Source organism: Penicillium hispanicum, assembly GCF_028827665.1.
Source record: "Penicillium hispanicum strain IBT 35686 chromosome Unknown utg000007l_segment0_segment0, whole genome shotgun sequence".
NCBI classification, from domain to species: Eukaryota; Fungi; Ascomycota; class Eurotiomycetes; order Eurotiales; family Aspergillaceae; genus Penicillium; species Penicillium hispanicum.
The window spans coordinates 2598800-2621222 of NW_026623199.1; the positions used below are offsets into that span (position 1 = coordinate 2598800).

General features: G+C 51.8%; 8 protein-coding genes across 8 annotated transcripts; 3 read left to right on the forward strand and 5 right to left on the reverse strand.

Moving 5' to 3' along the window:
- Positions 1–2108: 2108 nt before the first annotated feature.
- N7459_008744 (short coiled-coil protein) lies at positions 2109–2674 on the reverse strand (the record flags this gene model as incomplete). Its single annotated transcript, XM_056947912.1, has 2 exons — positions 2109–2292; positions 2355–2674. The coding sequence occupies 2 exons, from the start codon at positions 2672–2674 to the stop codon at positions 2109–2111; spliced, it is 504 nt and encodes a 167-aa protein (XP_056797422.1).
- A 5248-nt stretch (positions 2675–7922) lies between these two features.
- N7459_008745 (putative glycosyl hydrolase) lies at positions 7923–9653 on the reverse strand (the record flags this gene model as incomplete). Its single annotated transcript, XM_056947913.1, has 1 exon — positions 7923–9653. One exon carries the CDS (start codon positions 9651–9653, stop codon positions 7923–7925), a length of 1731 nt encoding a protein of 576 aa, XP_056797423.1.
- Positions 9654–10930: 1277 nt separating this feature from the next.
- On the reverse strand, positions 10931–11535 carry N7459_008746 (RBM8 family RNA-binding protein; the record flags this gene model as incomplete). Its single annotated transcript, XM_056947914.1, has 2 exons — positions 10931–11155; positions 11290–11535. The coding sequence occupies 2 exons, from the start codon at positions 11533–11535 to the stop codon at positions 10931–10933; spliced, it is 471 nt and encodes a 156-aa protein (XP_056797424.1).
- A 1487-nt stretch (positions 11536–13022) lies between these two features.
- Positions 13023–13938, forward strand: N7459_008747 (uncharacterized protein; the record flags this gene model as incomplete). The annotated part of the gene is made up of 2 exons (XM_056947915.1): positions 13023–13036; positions 13101–13938. The coding sequence occupies 2 exons, from the start codon at positions 13023–13025 to the stop codon at positions 13936–13938; spliced, it is 852 nt and encodes a 283-aa protein (XP_056797425.1).
- Positions 13939–14330: 392 nt separating this feature from the next.
- Positions 14331–15400, reverse strand: N7459_008748 (Bax Inhibitor family protein; the record flags this gene model as incomplete). The annotated part of the gene is made up of 2 exons (XM_056947916.1): positions 14331–14814; positions 14871–15400. 2 exons carry the CDS (start codon positions 15398–15400, stop codon positions 14331–14333), a joined length of 1014 nt encoding a protein of 337 aa, XP_056797426.1.
- A 202-nt stretch (positions 15401–15602) lies between these two features.
- N7459_008749 (EKC/KEOPS complex subunit CGI121/TPRKB) lies at positions 15603–16322 on the forward strand (the record flags this gene model as incomplete). Its single annotated transcript, XM_056947917.1, has 3 exons — positions 15603–15761; positions 15826–15948; positions 15993–16322. 3 exons carry the CDS (start codon positions 15603–15605, stop codon positions 16320–16322), a joined length of 612 nt encoding a protein of 203 aa, XP_056797427.1.
- Positions 16323–17213: 891 nt separating this feature from the next.
- Positions 17214–19816, forward strand: slx4 (the record flags this gene model as incomplete). Its single annotated transcript, XM_056947918.1, has 2 exons — positions 17214–18041; positions 18098–19816. 2 exons carry the CDS (start codon positions 17214–17216, stop codon positions 19814–19816), a joined length of 2547 nt encoding a protein of 848 aa, XP_056797428.1.
- A 642-nt stretch (positions 19817–20458) lies between these two features.
- N7459_008751 (Zn(II)2Cys6 transcription factor domain-containing protein) lies at positions 20459–21194 on the reverse strand (the record flags this gene model as incomplete). Its single annotated transcript, XM_056947919.1, has 3 exons — positions 20459–20518; positions 20592–20822; positions 20898–21194. The coding sequence occupies 3 exons, from the start codon at positions 21192–21194 to the stop codon at positions 20459–20461; spliced, it is 588 nt and encodes a 195-aa protein (XP_056797429.1).
- Between the last annotated feature and the right edge of the window lie 1229 nt (positions 21195–22423).

Here is a 22423-nt window from a genome sequence, read left to right on the forward strand (position 1 = left end):
TAAAGATATACATAGCACGAGACCAATTAATTCACTTATCCACGACCCGGCTTTCTTTAACCACAGATTGGGAACTATGCAGATCCAACGCTGAAAGAAAGATCCCTACCCGCTCCCACCTCCAGGAACGGAAGACTGATCCGAGGTTCGCTGGCAGATACGAGATCAGGGCTGTTCGACTATCCCCCCCCCCCCCCCCACACACAGCAGCCATCGTCAAGCCTAGACATCGACCAGACATTAACCAAAGAAAGCCTCCAGCCGTTTCCATGCACCGTGCTGAACAATCCAGGAAAGAGCCCAAGAGACAGGTCTGGCATCGAAACAGAGACAATGAACGTCCACGGCCCCCGAATAGACCCCTCTATGCTCGATGTCTCAGACAAAGCCAGGCGGCTAAGCCGCATCAGTAGTCCACGGAGTCCACCCAAGTACACACAGAACCGACTTGCATGCCCATCCTCGTATCTGCTGTAGATGACTCGCCCAATCCAGAGACGGAGCGTTGGAACCCAGTCGCATTGACCCCTCGACACTCTACTGCGCTTCTGGTTGTGATATCCAGCAGGGCTGGACTACATCATGGCATCGTATGGTAACTAGTCGTTCGAGAACGCCATTCATCTACGGCTATCAGAAACGGGATCGTGGTTTTTTGAACATTCATTTAGTATCGCGGAAGTGACGACCATGCAAGCCAGCGGAGGGGGGTATGTATGGTATGACGGGCGCATCCAAATCTAGAACACGGGCGAGGACTTGAGACATGCGACATGCATGTTCCTGGGGTATGACGAGAGCGAAGCAAGTAGCAGAGGTAGAGCCGCACGGAAATCGTGAGTGGGACAAGGTGCAAAATGACCGGAGAAGAAAAAAGGGTGGGCAATGGTGGAAGAGGAAATGAAGGAGTCGTTCTGCGTGGTCAAGTCCATGTAGAGATGGAAAAAAAAATCGAGAGCATAAAAGTGGAAAAGATATACAGAGATGCCTCCCACTAGGAGTCGATCAGATGAGATGAAAGCGAAAAAAAATAAGACAACGTGGATATGAGGACATGGACTGCTCCGAAAAGAGAACCCCTGATGATGCTTTCCACTTTCCACGCCGTCCTTGCCGTTGACCATGACCGTGACCATGCAATGCCTGATGACGACAAAAATATTTCCTGTGTGGGCTCCGGTAAGAGTTCATTCAATCAAATCGAGTCTAGTCCCAGTCCCGGAAACGCCGAAGGTGCTATGCATCCAAAGATAAAAAAAGTACAAGGTGAAAAACATGAGGTCTCAAAGAGCCGCCGCGGGTTGTCACTTCAAAAAGGAAAAAATGATAACGCCATGGGAGGTAGACGCATAAATAGAGATGGAGGAAAACAGAAGTGAGATGAAGAGTGTCAACAGGAGCCCCAAGAGTATCGAAAAATGCAAAGAAATCCCCGTCCCGAGTTGGAGCCATGTATAGATTGCGTCGCACACACCGTGGCTTGTGAGTGGAGGATCCGAGGACTTTCAAGGTTGCCAAGACTCGGGTGGCGGACAACTGGACGAACCCCAGGTATGTGATGATGTCACTGGCAATCCCTTGCCCCGTGAGCAAATAAGCACACTGGTGCAACGGTCGATTCCGGTGCGAAGAAGCGGTGGGGAGTAGTAACAAAGTTTGTGGCGTCGATTCTGAGAAAGGGGGGAAGGGGGTGGCCATTCGATTCGGTCGCGTGGCTGCGTGAAGGAAGAGCATGTTGTAGTGACAACCCGGCCTTTGGAATAGCCCAGATTTGCGAAGGGGCAGCTGTGTCTTTTCCAAAGAGCCTCGTAATGCCTATTCTGACTGTCGTGTAGACATTTTTGCAATGCGGGTTCGAAGTCGGACTCCACTTCACAGAAAGTGACGCAACTCCGAGGCGGAAAAACCTCAGACTGAACGGGGATTGTGCTGAGGTCGAAGAGAAATCAAAAACCATCGGTAACAGGCCGCAACGGCGGCTTCCAAACACCCTAATATGGAACAAAACTCCTCGGATGAATGTTCAAACTTCGTCTCCAGTGTGCAGGAGCGGAGCGACGCCTCCGACTGTCCTGCAACATCGTCTCATCCCCCAGGGGATGGTCGAGCTATTTCTGCGCTTTCCGCGCCTTCGTGCTCCGGGTCATTTCGCTCTTGGTCATGTTGCGCGTGAGGCCGCCGATGTAGTCTTGCAAAATCTTGTTCTCGTTCTCCAGCTTATCATGGTCTGACTTTACTGCGTCAATACGCTCCGCGAGGGCCTGCAGCGATGATTGGAGAGCCTTGGCTTGTCTGTGGTGGACGGGGTTAGTGGCCGGGTCATTGTCGAGCAAGATCCCAGGGGTGGCACTCACTCCTGAAGAGTTTGACGGGCTTCCTTGCCCAATCGTTCCAGATCGGCCGAATTGCGACGGGGGCTCATGGCGCGGGCATCGTCTGGAGGGAATTCTTCTTCTTCAATTTCGATTTCGGGGTGGTCTCGCGGCACCAGTATGGACGCGCTGGGCTTGCGGCTCGCCATGCGCGGGCGTTCGGAGCGGCCGCGGCGTTCAGTCTCGGCGTCGGATATGGATGAAGAAGAGGACAGGGATGACATATGCATGCGGCCGCCGTCGTTGGGCTGTGGGAGAGTGTCCACAGGAGAAGCTTCAGTCATCTCTGTATCAGAGGCCATATGGGTGGTTGCTCGCAACAGATGCAGTCAAAAAGAGTATTGGTGAGGTCCAGCGTGGCGGCGGTGGTTGAGGTCTTGGTGCGAGTCCGACCAAGGCGAGCTGAAGAGAGGGAGGGGGGATGTGGTTGGATTGAAGAAACTGGCGGGTCGGAAACGAGTTCGGTGAACGACCACGGGTCTACCCCTAGCGATGTACCCCAGACGAGAAATCTGTGTTACGCTTGAGGTAGCTACCGGGGTCGGAGGGGGAGAGGATCGGAACGAGGAGGATGACGGGCGTTGAATTTGGACCGTCGAGAGGACGTGTTGAGAAGTCGCAGGAGCCAGTTGAGATGGAGACCGTTAATCTTTTCGGGCGGAAGGCGTTGGGGTGACGGGGAGGGGGGAGGGAGAAAGAGATGAAACGCGGTCGGGGGGGATGAAGCGTCGTCAAGCAGGAGAGAAGGTCGAAAGAATCGGGATGGTGGATGAGAGAGTCGAGGAGTGTTGGAAAGAGGGAGAGAAGTAAAAAAAGGGACAAGGAGAGGAGTCGGTATCGGCGGTACAGGGCGACACCCGAGCTTGGGGCGCAGGGGAGTACACAGTACCACGACCACCATGGCCGTGCCGAAGTACCAGATTACGGGCAGCGATTCCCGCGACGAACTAGCGCGGCGTACGGGTGTATTCTGCGTACGGGGTACCTCTGGATCCGTACGCAGTAGTACTGAGTCGTACCCGGCATATACTACTGAACTTAGTCAGGCTCCCACTTGGCACTGACTATCTTAGTACCTTTTCAGAAGGTGGAGGAGCGTTCCCTTGGTTGAAGTGATCGGCTGCCCCTCCCTAGACGAGTTTGTGGTTTGCACGCCTATGTGGATATTAATCTATTGAGGATGAACAGCTACACAGCTATCTGATCATGGTGGACAACGGGACTCCTATGATTTTCCCCATTTCTCTTTTTTTATTTCTTTTTTTTTCTCGGTGAAGATACTACCGTGGGTTAAGTGCTCCCTCGACTTGGTACGCTGATTACCTAGTGGATCGTAGTAGTGTATCATATCGCGGCGGAGGAATGGGGAGTAAAAGAGAATTTAAAAAAAAAAAAAAAAAAAAAAAAAAAAAAAGGGAAAACAGAAAAACAGAAAAAAGGAGGGTCGACCTGTTTTAGGGGGGAGAAAAATAATAAAGGACTCGCAAACAGCCAGTTCGACTTATCGAGGGGGGGTAAAACCCGGTTTAGGTGTTAGTTGGCCAGTCATTATGGTCATTCTCGCTTGCCCCCTTTCCCTTTCCTTTTTTTTCCCCTGTCGCTTGCCTTCCTTTTTCGCCTTTGCCGTCGCTACTGGCGCTACACCGCCTCGACGTGCATCTCCACTCTTCCACCAACCAGCGACCACTGACCTCTTCCACCATCCGCCTTCCACTTTTCGTCAAAAACTGGTTACGACTAGGCTAGGGCAAGCTCCGCCCTCGGAGCCAATGGGCCCTCTCTATCGCCACCGACTGGCAGATGCGTTTTCCCGAGCCTTGAGGAACCCATATGGCATAGTACAGTATGAATGGTTCCCTAAGTGTGGTTCCGTTCGCCTTTGCTCTGTCGTTCACGCCACCCCGACGGGGATGGTTATATTAAATCTCCATATCAACCACGCGACAGTCGGTCAAGCACCGAAGAGGGTTCCATATCCAGAGCACTAGTGTAACCGCCACGTCGACCCCAGAACCGGGTTGCTGACTGCATTCCAGTCGGCCCCCCGGAAGCAGCCTGGGTGGGGAGAAGCCAGTACCTACCTACATAACAATGAGGTAGGGGGTCACTTTGGATCTGACAAGACGCGAGGCATCATCATTGGCTGCCGGGCTTGATGAGGATAGGCATGGGGAAAGCACCATCTCCATCCGCCGCTCAGGGGAGGGGGCCGCTATGCATTGTCGATCGAGCCGCAACGAGTGGAAATGACGCCATGTGACTGGCTTCGAGCATTTCACGCGGACGAGCGTCCTTTCACCCATCTGTACCCCGTCTACTCCGCCCGGCAAGGACATTCTCACGCGTCGGTATAGTGGCCACCATGCGCCCGAGGGCCAGCGAAAAACAGAAAAAAAGATTGAGCCAAGGGATGAGCAGCGCCCCAAGTGATTCCTTGAGGCCCGTCGGTATATAACTCACTCTAGGTAACAGTTAGTTATAAGTTAGTTATAGTTACGTCGGTGGAAACGGCGTCATCCCGCTCGGAGGGATTGGCAACTATGGATCATGGGCAACATCAAATTTTGCAGCGTCCAAGAGACCCAATCATAGTCAATACTTTACCATTTCCAAACTACAAACCAGCCGATCCCACCGCCCCAGTCCCATCATGATACCGGCCCACGATTCCTACTATTTGCAGCCTTCGACCCGAGGAAGAGGCGATTTTTCCCTCGCTTGTTGCTCCCTTTGACCGTTGGTGCTGACTCGCCTTGCGTAGGGTACGTGGACCTGCAGATACAGCTCTCAGTACCGCAGTAACTGGCTTGTCTACTGTCCACGGTACCCCGTCCGGACCTCCGGCTCTCGATCGACAGTGAGGAAGCGGCACATCTGTACACGTCGAGGACTCGAGCGCGCGCCTCGCAGCTCCCCGCTAGGGCGAGCGGTTGAAACCCAACCGCCACGCCGAGTGGAAGGAGGCCTCTCCCGCGTGCAGTGGCGCGGAGGACCTCAACCCACTCCCCGGGGACCAATGCGCGCCCGGTAACCGCTTGGGCAGATGATCCATTCCCGCGGGTTCGACGGGCTCCCTGTTTATTTGATGGATCGGGAGGAGGGTGAAGCCAAGCAGGGTCACGACGCCGATCCCCAGGATCCAAAGGGGTCCACCGTGCTGGGTTTGGGAACAGAAGAATGTTCTCTGCGGAACGCGGGTGGATGTGCCGACACGGGTGACGAAGGGCTTCCACTAGGCTACCCAGCTAGGTAACCGGGGCGCCGTTCGCGGGTATAGTCTTTGGTGGCTTTGGTGGTGAGATGAGATGATGGGGAGACCCCAAGTCCTCGTGGGTTGTGCTCTGTTCTGTATCAGTCACAGGCCAAGCATATCATGAATAACCACAATACTTCGCGGGTCCCTGTGAGTAGTGCATAGGTACTGTAGTCTACCTCGTAGACATATCCACGGATATAGATTCCCACATCAGGTACGGGATCCCCCTTCGTGGCTTGAAAGAACAAGTGCTCGAATCAATGCCGACACCACTCCATCACTGGCGCACTTCCGCACGAGGCGAATCTCTGATGACGGCATGGCCGGGAGACGTTGCTGGGTTTCTCACATGCGATGCAGGAAGATGGACGACCGGATGGCATCGCTCAATCTCTCCCCGTCGCTGCAGCCGCCTGTACGACCTGCACGGTCGTACTAGAATGCAGTGCCACCGTCTGCGATGGAAACCCAATGTGACCGATCGGAAAATTCTCAACGATCATAGCTCTGCAGAGCTTTTTCTAGTTCTTTTCTTTTTTTTCATTTCCCATTTCCGACAGCATCGCCGTGCACCAGTGGGATTCGTTCCTGGATCCCCGAGTCAGATGGGCCCGCTCAGACCTGACCTCTCATGCCATGTCAGAAGCACAGAAGCAACTCGTGCGAGAGTTCAATGACGATACGATTTCACGCCACCCTTTCACTTAGATCATCCATACATCTACTCCAGTATTACTGCGATCCTCAATGATCCTCCTGGAATGGAATTGACACGGGGCGACGTGGTTCCACCATCGCGCTGCTTATTTCTGATGAGACATCCACGTCACGCCTTGTCAATCACTCCACTGTGGGATCGGGGATTCATCATGATGAGTATCCCGTATACACAGGGCCAGGGCCAGTGCCAATTTCCCACCGATGTGTCTGGCAACCCTGCCGATGTGTCGCCAACCACCGCTGATTCGCCTCTGCCCACCTCCCCACCCCGCTGCGAACTCGTTTCATCTTCCCTCATGGAGGGGAGAAGGCGAGTGAGTCACGTCGACCATGCGAGCCCACTCCGCCTCTGAGAGGGGGGCGGGCGGGTGGCGCGCGATGGTTAGGTCGGTGCGGGTATCAATGGTGGTGGGAGCACGATGCTGCTCATCGCTTCGCCGCGTCTCACTGGCCACCGTCTCTTTTTTTTTTTGCCTTTTTTCTTTTCTCGCGGTCCCGCGGAAGCATTTATCCCTGCCCCGCCAATGGTCGCTCGGGGAATTCGGTTTGATACTGAGGATGGAGTGGAACGAGCGGTGCTTTGTCGGGAGCTTTCCTGCGCTAGGACGAGGACGTTGTCCGAGATTGTGTTTTCGCTCTCTCGGTGACTGGATTCCCGCGTTGGAACCATCAATAGATCGCGTCGTAGTGTCCTACTAGTGTTGGAGTACCACTTGTATATCGACATACTCTGTCTGCTCTTGCGTGCGGGCGCCTGCTTGCGGGTCGTGTCGCCGTGGCCTGTCGTGCTTTGTTTCTGCTTGCAACAGCTGCAGGTCCGCCCTGCGAGACACAAGTACGGCCTTCCTGTCGTGACATAGATGTCGAACGGACCATGAGTCTGTACTTGGCATGGCTTTGCCACGCTACCGGACGCAGCTTTCTCTCTCCGGCCGTCAGCGTTAGACACAGGACACAATTAGCTCAGCTCAGCGGTCGATGCCGATGCGAGTGTATGTATGTGTCCCCTGTCTCCATGCCAGACCCGACCAAGAGGCTCTCCGACGTCACACTGGACGTCGCCGTCCCACCCGTGCAGATCCATCGATCGCGCATTTTTGCTTTGTGCTGAGATCCCATCCTTGGTTTCGGTCTCTTTTTGCGACGGTCAGCGCGGATGTCTTCCGTCCGTCCTTGGCTCCGCCGGGTCGATCGGTGCTGAGCGCACGGGGCTGAAGCTAAGGGAGCGGAGTGGGTAGAGTATGTGATACAAGACTCGGAAGGAGGATGGAGCACTTACTCGGGTGCTTTTGGCGTGCCTGCGGGATTGACGTTGAACTGGTCTATACATAGGTTGATCCGTGGTACGTACTCCAGAGCCGCGTCTGCTGTCTCAGACTTGGACGGCACGGCGATATGTATTGCCAGCTGTACTCCACACGCACGACGAGAGAGACACACTGTCACTGGTTTTAGGATGAGGGGCAAATGGCTCTGAATCCTTGAGAAATGGAAATCCCCGGTGATGTATTCGTACAAAGTAAACTCATGCTAATGATACCGAATCGCCACACCTAGCCCAATTTGATCGTGATTCATGAGAAGACACCGCCATCGCTAGTCTGCCATTGAAACAAAGCCCTCAGCACGGCGATGCCGCCGGATTGGGTTTCCACCGTACGGCCTCGGCCCCGATCATTGAAATCTCGCGGGACACCGTCGGTCGAAGCAGCTACCCCGGTCCCGTCGTTGCGATAATCAATCGCGTCCGCGGGGAGAAAGCTACTGTTCACAGCTTCGTTCGAAGCGACGGGCTGCTGGAAGGGAAACCCCCACCACATGCCGAACTTGCCCTCGTCGTCGCGTGTCATGAGCGCAGCTCGCGCGTTGTGCTCTATCCAGGGCCCATAGGCACGGCAGCGTTTCAGGTGGCGCTGGATGACCCTGTTCCAGTCCTCGTCGGCTTCCAGCTTGGGTTTCTCGCCAGCGATAAATCGCTCCTCGTGCGGTCGGAGAGGTCGACAGAATTCCGCCATGTGGTGGAAGAAGATGCCCTTGAAGGTCTGTCCGTCCTGGGAGCAGCTTGCATGCGAGTCGCACGTCTCCTCCAGTACACCGCCGCGCCCCAGCCCAGCCCATTGGTTCGAAGAAGTTTCTGGCCAGCCAGTGGCGCGTAGTACCTTGCCAATCAACCCATGGCCATCTCGTAGATAGTCCTGTGAGCCGGTGGCCAGCCAGAGACCTCTCAGCCCGCTGAGAATGACGCCCTGGTTGTATGTGTACACCATGGTGTTAAGCACGTCGCACTTCCGCGAGCCGGGGTGAGAGGTGCCTTGCCAGCCGCTGATGTGGAAGCCGTCGGCGTAGAGGCCACCGAGGCCAGTCATGTTGGAGTCCTTGAGCCACGCGTAGGCGTCAACGGCCGCATTCAAATGTGCAGGGTTGTGCGGATATTGCTTTCCATCGCCAGGCGCTCGATCCGTGAAGAATGGGGCGTCAATGGGATCGCCAGGGAAGTATAGGTACATCCCAATGCTCGCAGATATGAACAGCTCGTTCGTGATGGCATTCTTGTATGGAACCAAGGAAGGATTCCAAATCATCCCCCCGTTGCAGAGCGTCTTGTCCCAACCCGCCGATGCGAGCTCGTAGAAGATTCGGGCTCGGTGTGCCGCCGAGTCCCGGAATTGAGTCCCATACCACGTACTCACTGCCGTTGCGTTCGATGACGAGTAGTGCAAGTCCGTGTGCAGGCTTTGAAACTTGATATTCTCCAGCCATCCCAGCACCACCCAGAGCATGTCGTCGTAGGCCTGGTTACGCAGACTGAACGCATTCTCGCCAAAGTAGAACGTGGTGAGGTGACTAAAGAAGTAATTGACCGTGTTCTCAAGCGCAACAGGCGTCAATTCGAGGGATTGGTTGCCACCGAGCGGCTGCGCGCTATACGACGAGAGCGTTGCAACCACGTGCGTTCCCAGAACAGCGGCAGTCCAATCGATGCTGCTAGGCCATGTTCCCATCCACAGCACGAAGTATTTGTCTTGCATGACATGCAACGCGGCGAGCAGGTCCTGCAATGTCTCGGCAGGCGCTGCCCGGCTCCCCAGGCTAGTCGCATCGTTTTCGCCGAGATCACCCTCACGCACATCATTGAAGAGGTCCAAGGAGCCCTCGACGATGGGGAGAGGCTCGCCGAATGGTTTCTGAGGTGGTAACGCCAACGCGTTGGCCGTGGCTGAAAAGGAGAGGAAGAGTAAAAATAGAAGCAGATATAGAGGCCATGGCTGCCCGGCAGGGGCGAGGGAGGTCGACCGGGACGCCATCGAGGAGAGAAGGGTGTCCAGCTGCAACGCCAGCGTAGACCCCTCCTTCTATAAGGATACCAGTGCAGCCGGAGTCAAGCACTCAAGTGCTCAAGCACATTCACACCTGCACAGCACGAAGACAAGGGCGCAACCGCACGATGCGGGGAAAGTTGGGGACCGGACGGGGCTTAGTCACTCACGGCCCACCTGCCGTCGAAATTCCCCAAGAATGTGGCATCAGGACGCTTTCCACCATTTGTCACTCAAGCGGGAAAAGCTGTAGCGAGGACTCGGGTGAACCGCATATCATCTGTATCACGAGAGCTATACGTGGTGCCCACATGGAGGTCGGGTGATGCTGCAAGGGAACTGGAGTGAAGCGGAGACTCCACTCGAGACCCTTAGTCGTCCGCAATAACTTAACTGTCTCGGCACTATTATCGATGCAGATTGACAATTGATCATAGTCCCCTCTATCATGTTTAGCATGCATGGGCTATTCAACATTTATGAGCAGTTGGGCTAGGCGATTGACTCACCCGATACATAACTAACGAATCCTGGAAGCGCACAGGGCTTGAGTAAAGAATTAACTGTTAAGGATTACCCCCGACGGACAGTGTGGAAGTAGCATAGCAGAACCGGCCACTTGGAGATGCTGTCCACCAACAAATCCCTGAATAGACTATTCGAAAACATGTAGTTGAAGATGCCCAAAGTTGTTGAGACACTCAGTAATCGACAAATCATGAGACTACAGGTCGGAGTGGTGGCTACAAGAAGGCCATCATATGAAAGATATTCGCCCGGAAGTCCGGGGATTTTCACATTGCTATCATAGATCGGAACTGAAACACCGGCCTGTATTTCAAATGGCATGTGTCATGAGGCAAAAAGGCTTTATTTCCAAGCCATGTCGCCGATTAAAAAAAGACATTCTTCGGTTCTGAGCCCAAGTCAGCATACTGAAACTTGAATAGCCCGAAACAGTCTTCATACCCGTTGGAACCACGTATCATGGCGCCGACATATACTTCCCCATGGGTGTGCCTGGCATCACACGAAATTGGTTAGCGTGTAACCATAGTGGCAGCCATGGAGAGTGATCATGTCGGCGGTAAAAGGAACCACACCCGTTTCATCGTCCATCAAGTGTCGTATGGGTGTAGAGATGAAAGGCGAGATAAGCGCTGCAGTCGAGGAGGGCGGAAAAAAAAAGAGAAGCTAGGTATCAAGAGTCGCGGGCCACATAAGCTATCCCCAGCAGGAATTCGTCGTTGCCAAGAATGAAAGGCTTAGTTGCGATCACCCTCAGGACTGCGGCTGCGGTTGGGACTGCGGCTGCGACCCCGGCCACCACGACCTCCCTTGGGTCCTCCGCCCTTGCCCTTGCTAGAAGGAGGGGGGCGAACAAAAGCGTAGTCGACTTGGATGGTCTGATCAAGGAGCTTGGCACCGTTCAGGTTCTTGATGGCCTCGGTGGCTTCGGGGAGGGTTGAGTATTCAATCAAGGCATATCCCTAGTGCAGAAAGAGTGTTAGCAGTCATGTCCTTGATAGCCACAAAGCATTCGAAAGCAGCTCTAGACAGGCGGTAGTATCTCCGCAGCTGCAGCCTGGGACAACAGGGAGAGCGACAAATGACCACAACGCACCTTGACATAACCCGTGCGCCGATCAAGGTTCAAGTTGAAGTTCTTGATCTCGCCATACTCAGCAAAGAGGTCGGTGACATCTTCCTCTGAAGCTTCCTCGTGGATGTTTGACACGATGACAATCCATCCCTCAATACTGCGCACAGCGACAGTGCCGGACTGAGTTTGAGGCTCGAAACCGCGGCCGGATTGCTCGGCGGTGTCGTCCTGGGCGACCGGGGGGTCAACTTCCATTTCGTTCGACATGGTAGTCAGATTGTGGAGGGAAATCTGGAGGACGTCGCGGGTGACGAATTGAGTGGGTGGCGGGCGATGGCGTTGCGGATTGTAGTCTGACGTTTGCTGGCGGATGGGGAAAAGCTCTCTCGAGTTGTGCCCCTTTCTGGGTTAGCGTGTACTCCTTACACTCCGCACTTGTTAGGGCTGCCCGTCCCCAAGTATTCCGCTCGCATGGGATATATAGATGCACTAATGCATTATATATGAGTTGGTTTGATGGCAGAATGGGTATTTTGAGGCAAATTATACACCATGCTCATAAATGTCCATTTCCGGGGTTCTCAAAGGGGCTTTCGGCTCTTCACGCAGACAGTTGCTATTTCTTCTCTGCTTACATCTTTGCGTAATAGCAGAAGAGGGAAACCGTCTTCAGCTCGTGCTAAAAATAAAGATGGATGAATTCCTTTTGAACCAATGCACCTTGAATCTCGAGGCTATCTGTTCAGTGAAACTTGAGTGCGGAAGAAGCTGAACTACTACCTAGGTAGTGTCAACGAGGACAAGAGGTTGTCTATCCTTGAATATATATGGCAAACAATTTCCCTAATGGGCCCAGTATTTGAAAAATTCAATTATCAAAGAACATATGCGCTTTTCTTCCTGGCAGAAGCCCGTGTCAGTATAGGACTGTGATACCTCACCATGCTTCCCACCAGTATCGTGTAATGTTAATTCTTGGAACACAAGTGGAGAAATCACCTGTTCAAAACAATACATTTTAAGATATAAAAAAAGGATTCTTCATCGAGACACAAAAGGTCATTCCGCACGTCGGGAGCTTCCTATACTCTATAATACGCTCCAACCCAAGAAATCTTAGTGAAACGGGCTCCTAAGTTGAAATAAACTACACCAAAGGTGCGTGGCATGAAATACAAAATATTGGAGCTCTTTAGGGAAACAGAGAATTCTTGTAAACAAAAGCCGGAGTAAGTTGAGCCATGGAGATGGCGGGAATCAAAATGTATGTCGGAAATAGAGAACTACGTCTTTTCGTAGCAGAAAAATAGGTCCAGCAAGAAGCTTGTACATCACTCATGATATTGCGATGGAATTATTTACGAATTTTGGAGTGAAAGAGCTTCGCCGCTGCCGAGTCTCTAAACCAAGCCCGAAACTTGGGAGCGAGTCCGCGGTCTGATATTGGTCCGGTTATACGCCCGGCCACGAATACCCCGTCGAATTATAGATACCAGATGAAGTGACAAGGCTTAGTGCTAATTAATTGGGGATTTGAATGTGTTTGGGACGTAGTCATCGCTCAAATCGCAGAGGCACCGGAATTCAAGTTGATATCTCACCTCTTGCTCTCCCACGAGTGCCACATCCAACGCAACACAGGACGAGCAACACTTTCTTTCTCAGCAGAGAAGCAGGAAGTCAACAGAACTGCTTGAAGAACTTAGAAAAAACCAACCGAGTCATCAGTCAAGTACCGAAAGCCCTCGCCCACGATGCCGGGACGTTGGTGCGTTCCATCCGATCTTGATGCGAGCAAGTTCAGACGAGCTAATAAATCAAACGAAACACAGTGACGATCCCTCCTGCAGCTGCCAGGAACCCAAGCCAGTTCCAATCGAGCCCCTGAATCTGTTGCTAAGCGACACTGAGTCAGGCGAAATACGCCCCCTTCATGACGAAGACACCGAGCTTGACGTGATATTCGACATCCTCAGCGGCACGATGACTATTAAACAAAGCGTGCACGATCCAAAGCCATGGCCAGCTATTAAGCACAAAACCACCATCCACTTCACCCAGAGCAATAGCGCCTTCGTCAACCTGGAAGGTCTTGCAGACAACTCGCTCCTGTTCACCTTCAAGCCGAACTCAACACCCACCGACAACATGGAATCAAAGACTACAACTAGAGGCTTTGCGGACCCCAGGCGAACCAAGCTGAAGGTTCGAACTCAAGATAGCGGATTCCTGCTCCAGGAGCCCAAGGTTGGACCCCTCTTCAAGCACGTAATGGATCTCTCCGGGCCCAATAAGGTTCTGCAACTGCGTCTCCCAGAGAACCGTATCCGTGACTGGGCGACTGTCGCCTTGATCCTTCTCACATATCGTGAGATCAATTCAACTGTCTGGGACGGGATTGTGAGAAGTAAAGTCCTGCAGGACGTCGCCGGCCTCAACTGGGCCCGAATCAAAGAGAGGACCACAACGCCACTGATGACGAGGCTCTCTCTCACACAGTCCAGACAGAACGAAGTTGCCAGAAAAGAGACCATTACAGCACAGGCATCTCGGCTTGGATTGGACCTCGACGTCCTCAAGAGAGGATTTCCCGGGATTTCTGCGGCTTTCACTCCACAAGACGATCCCGAGTTGATAAATTCAGGCAATCTCGGATCCAGGGGAAACTGATGAAGGCTAGAAGCTCGAAATGTGCAGACCTTCCGAATCTCGACCGAGATGGGGTTTGTAATATCGATGGGAATGGACGTATGGGAACAAAGGTTTCAATTTACTGCGGAATGCTCATCCATGGCGGCGTACAGGATCTAATGCATAATAACATCTACAAACGAGTCGAATGGAACTTCGAGGATTGATATTCCAAAAGAAAAATTAACTATTCTAATATTCAAGAAGCCAAGGAGTGGAGATAGATTCCCCATTTGCGGCTGTGGAGTGCCTCAGATTGAGACGAGCATATGATACCGAGGGGCAAAGGAAACAGGAAGGTTCGTTAGAAATACAGGATGTCACGTAGATGAGAAGGAGAAGCCATTATGTCGAACGCCGAGGGTATTCGCTTATTTCCGGTTGTTGCTCCGCATGCCGAGGATCTGGACCATGCGGACGAAGATATTGATGAAGTCCAGCTCGAGGCTGACGCTCTCGTTAACGACATCTCGCTTGATGTAGCCGCGCTCAGCCAGACGGGCGTGGTGAAGGACCTTCTGGACATCGTAGAGAGTGAAGCCACCAAAAACAGCCAGACCACCATACAACCAGATGCGCTCAGACCACATCAGGGTGCGGGCAGCAGTGGCAGGGAGAACCATAGGGGCAAGACCAGAGAGAGCGACAAGGGTCACGCCCGCAAGAAGAGGGCCACCGAGGTATAGGTACTTCTCCTGCTTAGCAGTGGCACCGACGAAAGCGATGGAACCCATCAAGCCAACGGTGTAGATACCAGCCCGAGCGAGCAGAGCGGGGTTAAAGAACATCAGCGGGGAGAGGAGCGCAGCCTGAGTCAGGTTGAATGCGGTCCAGAAGCCGTACTTCATAACGTAGCTATTCACATGTCAGGACTAAGTCTGGAGCATGCTGGGATGGTGAGAGAAACTTACTTGTCCGGAGAAGTGTAATAAGTACCGTACATCGAACCAATGCTGCCGACCAGGCCGAGACCAAGGACAGCCCAAGGGTTCATGGCCATGAGACGGAAAGACCATCCATTGGTGTGTAGAGCTCGTGCGGCGATGGCGATGATACCGAGTCCCAGTCCAGTGTGCATGAAAGTCTCGTTCAAGAAGCTCCGTTCGAAAGCGGGCATGCCGCCATCCTCGCGGGTTTCGCGGTTGAAGACGAAGTTGGTGGCCAAAACAGTACCGCCGACGATGGCAGCACCATAGATCAGCTTCTGAGTAGTACTACCACCCTGCGTGGGGTTGAAGGACTGCTGCATGTAGGTCCGGCGAAATGCATTCTGGAAGGTCTGGCGGGACTTGGAGAAGAGCGAGGACGAGGCTCCAAGCGGCTGAGTCGCCTGGGCAGGTTTGAAAGGGGAGTTATGGATGAAGCGAGCGGTGTTTGAGATCTTAGGAGATTGGCGAAGAGCCGAGGACACGGCGAACGGGCGCCGGAGGAAGAAAGCCATGGCGACGATGATGTCAAGAGAGAGAATGTTGAGGGGAGCTTTATATTGGGCGTATCAGACGGCTTACTCACCCCGGATGCCGGCATCTCTTAAGTCCGAATCTTCCAGAACAACACGTGACCGAGGGGCAGATGCGGCAGATGCGGCGGGTTTGAGATACGTCATGCTCTGCACTGATCGTGGACTTGATTTCTCTTTGATCATGGCAGCGCAGCTAGAGACAATTGATTTCCCTCACCTACCATCGTCTCTTCCAGTACACGTGGCGCTGTACCGTGATGTCCAGAATGCGGATTTTTTGCGGCAGCAGCTGCTTGCCGGCAACACACAGTTCGAATATGCCTTGATTGACGCCAGCATGGTATGTGAGAAAGCTTCTTAAAATGCAGTGGCAGGGGAGGTGAATGTCTAATGAGAATTCAAAGGTCCTATCGCGAACACATGCGATAACAGCCATCTTCCGAGCGGTCAATGATTACATGAATGACCGACTCAAGTCCCGCAATGTGCATTCGGAAATTGTCCTCTCTCTGAGTCCGGCAAATAATGTCAGTTGTCCTTCCAGCACTACCACGTCGACACTGTCTAACAGGATCAGATTGCTGATTCATTCCGCAAATTCGGCATTGCCGACTCCACTAAAGACCTGTTGGTGGTCAAAGTCTCCGTAACTCCGGAGATAACCCATGACTCCGTTGCCGCACATCTGGAAAGTTCTATCCAAGGCACTGCCGTTGCGTTTGATGACCAGACACTCTCCGAAATCTCCGATATCAGCAAGATCAAGAAGGCGTACAAACTCGGAGCGTTACCTTCGCCCGGTGTGAAGACGGATTCTAGTCAGGTTAACGGTTCACATGGCGACGCCAAACGACGAATTGAGCTCTCACTCCTGGGGGCTATCGCTTTGCGGGGATCATGATAGGCTTGTCTCAAGCTAGAAAAACAAAAAAAAAGCCTCCCGCTGCTGGGAATGCTCTTACGGGTCAACGTCAATGAATGGTCCTCCGCATGTGTGGATTATCTACGGCAGGGGCTCCCCATGAGCCCGCTGCCCGCGCATCATCAACACAGTTTGCCTCCCTGTGAATGGAAAAAGTCGCCAAATCTATCTCATAGATTAAATTCCGCGGAGATACCCAGCCAGAAGGCCCCCGGCTCGAAATTACTTTGTACGTCTGATTTGAGCTTCGATGTGATTTTCGACAACGGCCTAAGGGCACCCATTGTATCCATAGGTCTCATAAATCTTGTCAGATTTGTTGGCAGACTCGATCAGGATTACAGAATTAGTAAAATGATTCCATCACTTCTGACGAAAGACATATCTTAAGTAACCCTTCCAATATGTCTCTTCTACTAGGATGATCCTTAAGCTGTCGAGGGGGATGTTTAATGTTTAATAAGATACTCTTGAAAGAACAACTATAGCAAAGTCATCCTGCGCTGGAAGCTTTAAGACCTGGAAGGGCGATCTTTCACCATGTGCATTTGAAAAACTGATAGGTGACTGCGTCGTGTCCATCAGTCAAGATGCCATGCGTTGCCGGGCCTAACTTGTTATCGTCCCGAAAGGGAAAATCCGCAACTTTGCCAAGAAACGCGGGTCTCAACCGTCACCTTCGCATCGAAGCTCATCACGAATTTTCGAAGTTTCACCACACACAAGAGACGATTCGGCAGCCAACATTCATGTGCATGGAAATGTCAGCTGTGCGACAATCATTGGTGTAGTGACCTGAAGCTACACATGCCGACCAAGCCTAGGGTCTATCACCCATCACATCGAACGCGCTGCTCGCCACAGTCCACAATGACCACTACTGCAGAGGTCATCGTCCTGTCGTCCTCACCAATTCCCCGGCCTCGAACTCCATCGCGACCTTCTGATGACTTTGAGAAGCTACTTGAAGCCTCGCCACGACGAGTGACGCCACCGCCTTCACCTTCGCCTTCCAAGCTTCTCCAACCTGCTACGCATTCACGGTTCTTTCCCAAGCCGCAAGCGACGGACGCGACGAAGAAGAAACGGCCAACAACGAAAACGACCAAAATACCGAGTCTCAATCAGAAGGATGGTCCAAGCAGGCCCCAGCAACGGACAGAAAAAGATACGGCAGAGCCTAAGTCTAGTGTTCTGGGGGACTTAGAACCTGGAACTCTCCATTCCAGGGATAATATTGTGAGAAAGGGGACTGGATGCCAGCAAAAGCGCTCGCGGTCAAGAAAGAGCAAGGACGCTGGGAATATGACTTTGTCTGGCAAGGTCACCAAACCTAGCAGTGACCTCCAAGTAAAGAAGCCGAAAAAGACAAAGAAGACGGCTTCCTCCCAGTCCTCATCCGAGAACCCATCAGAATCAATTGGAGCAAAAAATTCGAATGCTTTAGGGCCGAACGAAGATCTACAACTGGACCGGGCGACGAGGAGAAGGATGAAATGGACACCGCCGAGGGACACTGACCCCAAGGAGATCATTGCCGTGGATGATGCGGATGTTTCTGGAAACCACGAATTGGTTGCCACGAGCGGATTTGGTAATCTGCTAGCAGATTACAATTACTCTGGATCGGCTTCGGAATCTCGCGACGTTTATTCGAACACTGATAGTGAAGGTCCCACCAAACGAAGACGGATTGAGGTATGTGCAGCAGAACGTCCTCGTTTCTCGGTACAAAGACGACTCACACATTCTAGTTGGTCAATTCCCAGCTCCAACCATTATTAAACAGCAAAGATGGGCAAAAGGAAGACTCGTCATCATCGAGCGCGCAGCCGAAAAGGAAGCCAAAGAGTCAGAAGCGCTTCACAACATTGACGGCCCGGATGACGGCCCAATATACCTCGAATACCGTTGATGACAATTCTTCAATTGATGGTGCGTTTGAAGAAGGTGTAAGGCCAAAGCCTCGACGACGCAAAGTGAAACCGACAGAAGAAAATCCTCCATTTACCGTTCTATCCCCAGAAGCTGCTGCCAAGACTTTGAATGAGCAGGATCTCGTCTTTGGAACTTGTAGCCAGCTGGAAAGAGAGGACTCACCTGGAACACTGAGGGAGATGCAGCAAGCTATTCGCGCATCCGAGAGCCTGGCCTGTGAATCGAAAGAGAGCGAATCGAAACCAACCCGAGCTCCATATCGCTTGACCGGCACTAGAAACCTTTGGCGTGTTGCAGCTCGCGATGCAGAGGGATCTTTGGTTCAAGCAACGGCGGCAGATACCGTGGATCTCACTGGACGACCTCAGGCTTCCAGAAGCCAGGACGACCTTAAGGCTGATAACCCTTTAATTCTTGAGGATGACGATTGGTTTGATCTTGACTATGGGAAATCGGGCTCTTCAAAAGACAAAAAGGCGTCAATGTCGAAGAGCTTCAAACCTGCTGTCGATTCTCAACTACCCGTCAATGCAAGGCCAACCAAAACAGTCAAAGATATTCCAGCGGAAGCAACAAGTGATCAGCAATCACACTCGGAACAGCCTTCCAGGCCACAGTATAGTGGATTTACCGATGCAGAGTTATCAAAACAAGTTGCCATTTATGGTTTCAAATCAGTGCGAGGCCGCAAGAAGATGATCGAGCTACTTGAAAAATGCTGGGAGTCCAAGAATGGGAACGTTAGCAGGCCTGTTTGTGCCCAGCCTGAATCCCAGGACAAATCTTCAAGACGCATGGCTGCCTCAGAACCACAGAACGATAATATTGCTGCACCGATAGCAGCTCAAAGCATACATTCCAAAGGCAAGGTGAAGCCAAAGCAAGGCACATCTGCTCTGTCTCTGTCAAAAGATTCTCAAAAAACGGCAGAGCCAGTAAACAGGACGAGCTCAAAGCAAAGCACGCAAAAGATATCAAGCGGAGCTCGTGCTTCTTCATCCTCTTTTATAGACGTTGATGAGATTCAGGATTCTGAGGAGGAGATCATACCATCGCCCAGCCGAGTACAGCAGCGATACACTGAGATCTTTTCTGCTACTAGCTCCGCTGGCGAAGTTTCCTTGGACATCCAGACAAGGGAAGTCTCCACAAGCCCAACGAAACGCAAGACAGGTGTCTCAAAACCTTCACGCTCTACAAAGGCACCGCAATCCGTGTCGACGACTGTTTCCAAGAATAGCACGAGCGCTCCCAAGCACAGCAATCTGCCCGATCTCTACACGCAAATCACTCAAGCAGTGCGTGAACAATCCCGAATTCACCAGCAGTCATCCTCGGCAAGTAGTCGAAGTCGCCCGACGTGGCATGAGAAGATTCTTATGTACGATCCAATCGTCCTAGAGGACTTCACGAAGTGGCTGAATGTTAAGGGACTCGGTCTCGTCGGAGAGGATCGAGAAGTTGCACCCACAGCTGTGAGGGAATGGTGCGAGAGCAAGGGTATCTGTTGCTGCTGGAAGAATGCAACTTGGTGAAACCAAAAGGACATTTGAGTACTTCCAGGCTCTTCGGCGTTATGAGGAGATTCTTTTTCTATATAAGGCTTGGATACCCAGAGTGCATAACAGAGCTACATTGATTCATGAGAAAATACTTACTCGATCTACATCTTCGGCTACAAATGTGTTCTGGATTCAAAGATTGATCAACAACGTACGTTCCCATCACGAAAAGATACCTTAGATCTGAGCATGACCCCATATGCCACCAATGTTCATGTCAATCTATGCATGCCACCGAAGGAGGAAAATAAGCACGTCTCTGAATCTCCCATAAGCAACATATTCCCATGGCACTTTGAAGTGGAAAACGACAAGCGGCTTCTTTAGTTTGAGGTAAGAAACACGCCGATACGTCTGGCGACTCAAAGGCTGCCATGAGGCATGCCATGCATCACACAATGACCACCGTAACGGCAGGTGCAGTTGAAGCGATCCCCAGAGCCATACACTAAATCAAAGTCCTTCTCCTTGAAGTACTAAGGAAAGAAACCCCAAAAATGGAATTAGAAATGAAACAAGAAGAGAAGAAGGATAACAAACCCGACGAGGTAGGAAGCGCATAGGGAGAATTGGAAGCAGGGCATGATCTGAAAGGCTCACAACGATCCATGACTTTTAGGAAAGGATACGGGAACGACCTACCGGGTTTTCTAAAGGCGCATAGATGGTACTGAGCTATGAGCGAGCCACAAGTTAGCAAACTCCTTAATCTCATGGGCTGAAGAAAACGAAACTGGTATGGTCTTACTGCCTCGTTGAATTGGCGGGTGGAGGAGTTGTTACGGCCCTGCAGCCTCTCAATTTCCTCCTGAAGCTTCTGAACCTGTCCTTCAAGATCGGCAATTCTGGCTCGCATCTTCTCAGTCTCGCCTCGAGCCAGTGTCTCCGCCGTCATCATGTTGGTATGGTTGCAGGGCAAGGAAGCAAAGAAGCAAGGCTGGCATCCTGTTTTACGACTGTCGCAGCGCAATTTACGCACCTATAAACCCGGGATCAGCGACTCTGGATTGAACAGAATAAAGTGGAAAAGTGCGGCTTAGAGGCCCAAGCATACCTTGCAACGATCACACGCGTTGCTCATTCGCTTGTTTTCTTTCTCGTTCTGCAGCCTGGCTTTTGCCCTCTGCATCTCCGAGTAGTCAGGCTCCACTTCGTAACGGCTACGGCGGCTTTTCTTTTGGGGTGGCTCGCATTGCGTAGTCTCGTTGGTCTGTTCAGACCCCTGGATCGGATCGGTGCTAGGGAGCACATCGTTCGGTATTGCCTTTCGCTTGGGACCCCCAGGCTCATTGAGGGTGGTGGGGAGAGGTTGCGCATCACTCCCAATCTGAAGAAGATGGGAGCTTTCCATGTCTGGAGTAGCCATGGGCATATGAAGGTTCTAGAAAGCAAGAGGCAGGAAGAATCCGATTGTTAGCCCAGAGAAGTTTCGTTGATGACAGTCAGGGCCGAGGTTGAATGAGCTCTTTGATACCTTGAAAGGTTGAGAACTGGAGAGGATTTAGGGCTGACCCCAAGAGACTGTGGAGAGAATGTACTTTAATCTTTTTGGTTGCGAAGGAGTTCTGCAGTTGAGGTGGCAGAGTGGATGAAGAGAAGGCAGGAGTGTGCCTTTAAATGGAGGATTCGAAACACTTTCACCTCCATGAGATGTCCAACACCAAGGACTACTTAGAGGAATTTCCTGATGTTGAAACTTCAAAAGAGAGTCCTGATCCTATCGACTCAACACTGGAGGCCTATCTGCTTCGCGTGAACAACAAGGCTTGGTGATTTGGCCAGAATCCGCGGTCGACTTTTTGTACTGAAGACCTCATGGCATATTACAAGGCAATTCTATATATGAAAATGTTCTGGCCTAGGGCGAAAGAAGTGCATATCTCAGTCACTAAGTCTTTGGTTGAAGACACTCAGAGAAACGGCTGGTGCTAAAGAATCGCTTTGTTAGAATATGGATTGTTCTCTATGACGATGAAAGTATCAGCCTGAGTCTTCTCAGATTCTCCAAGAACACAAAGATGCAACTTGTTTAAATTTGCAGATGTGGCATTTTGTATGAGCCACCAGTGCCTCTTTCATAGAGGGGGTTAATAGCCAGGCTTGACTGGCACCTCTCACGTCGAGTCAGCAAAGTACCTTTACAGGATATATCGATGTGCCTCAGGAAATTCATTGACAACTCTGGAAGGGTTTGGAAGGATATCTAACAGAATATTTGTGGAATAGACATTTAGTATGAAGAGATTTAGAGTACATGGGAGGCCCAACCAGAAGGCAAAGATAGACAGCGCGGCATTATCTCGTAAATTGCACCAAAAGACAAATAAAAGATCATCAAACGTAATTAAATACCAAATCAAGCCGCACGAAATGGTATGCTTTCAGTCTTTGAACTCCTGACATGCTCGACCAGCCCGTGAACCACAAAATTTGTGACCCTAATCCCAGTTCCAGAAGCCCGCAATCCTGAATCTGAAACCAATCTATGGCAATGAACGAATGAAGAGTGCTCCAGAAAGCCCGAACTCCTAGATTATGAGAAAATTTCATCGGTAGTCCATGGTGAGACGAAAAGAAATA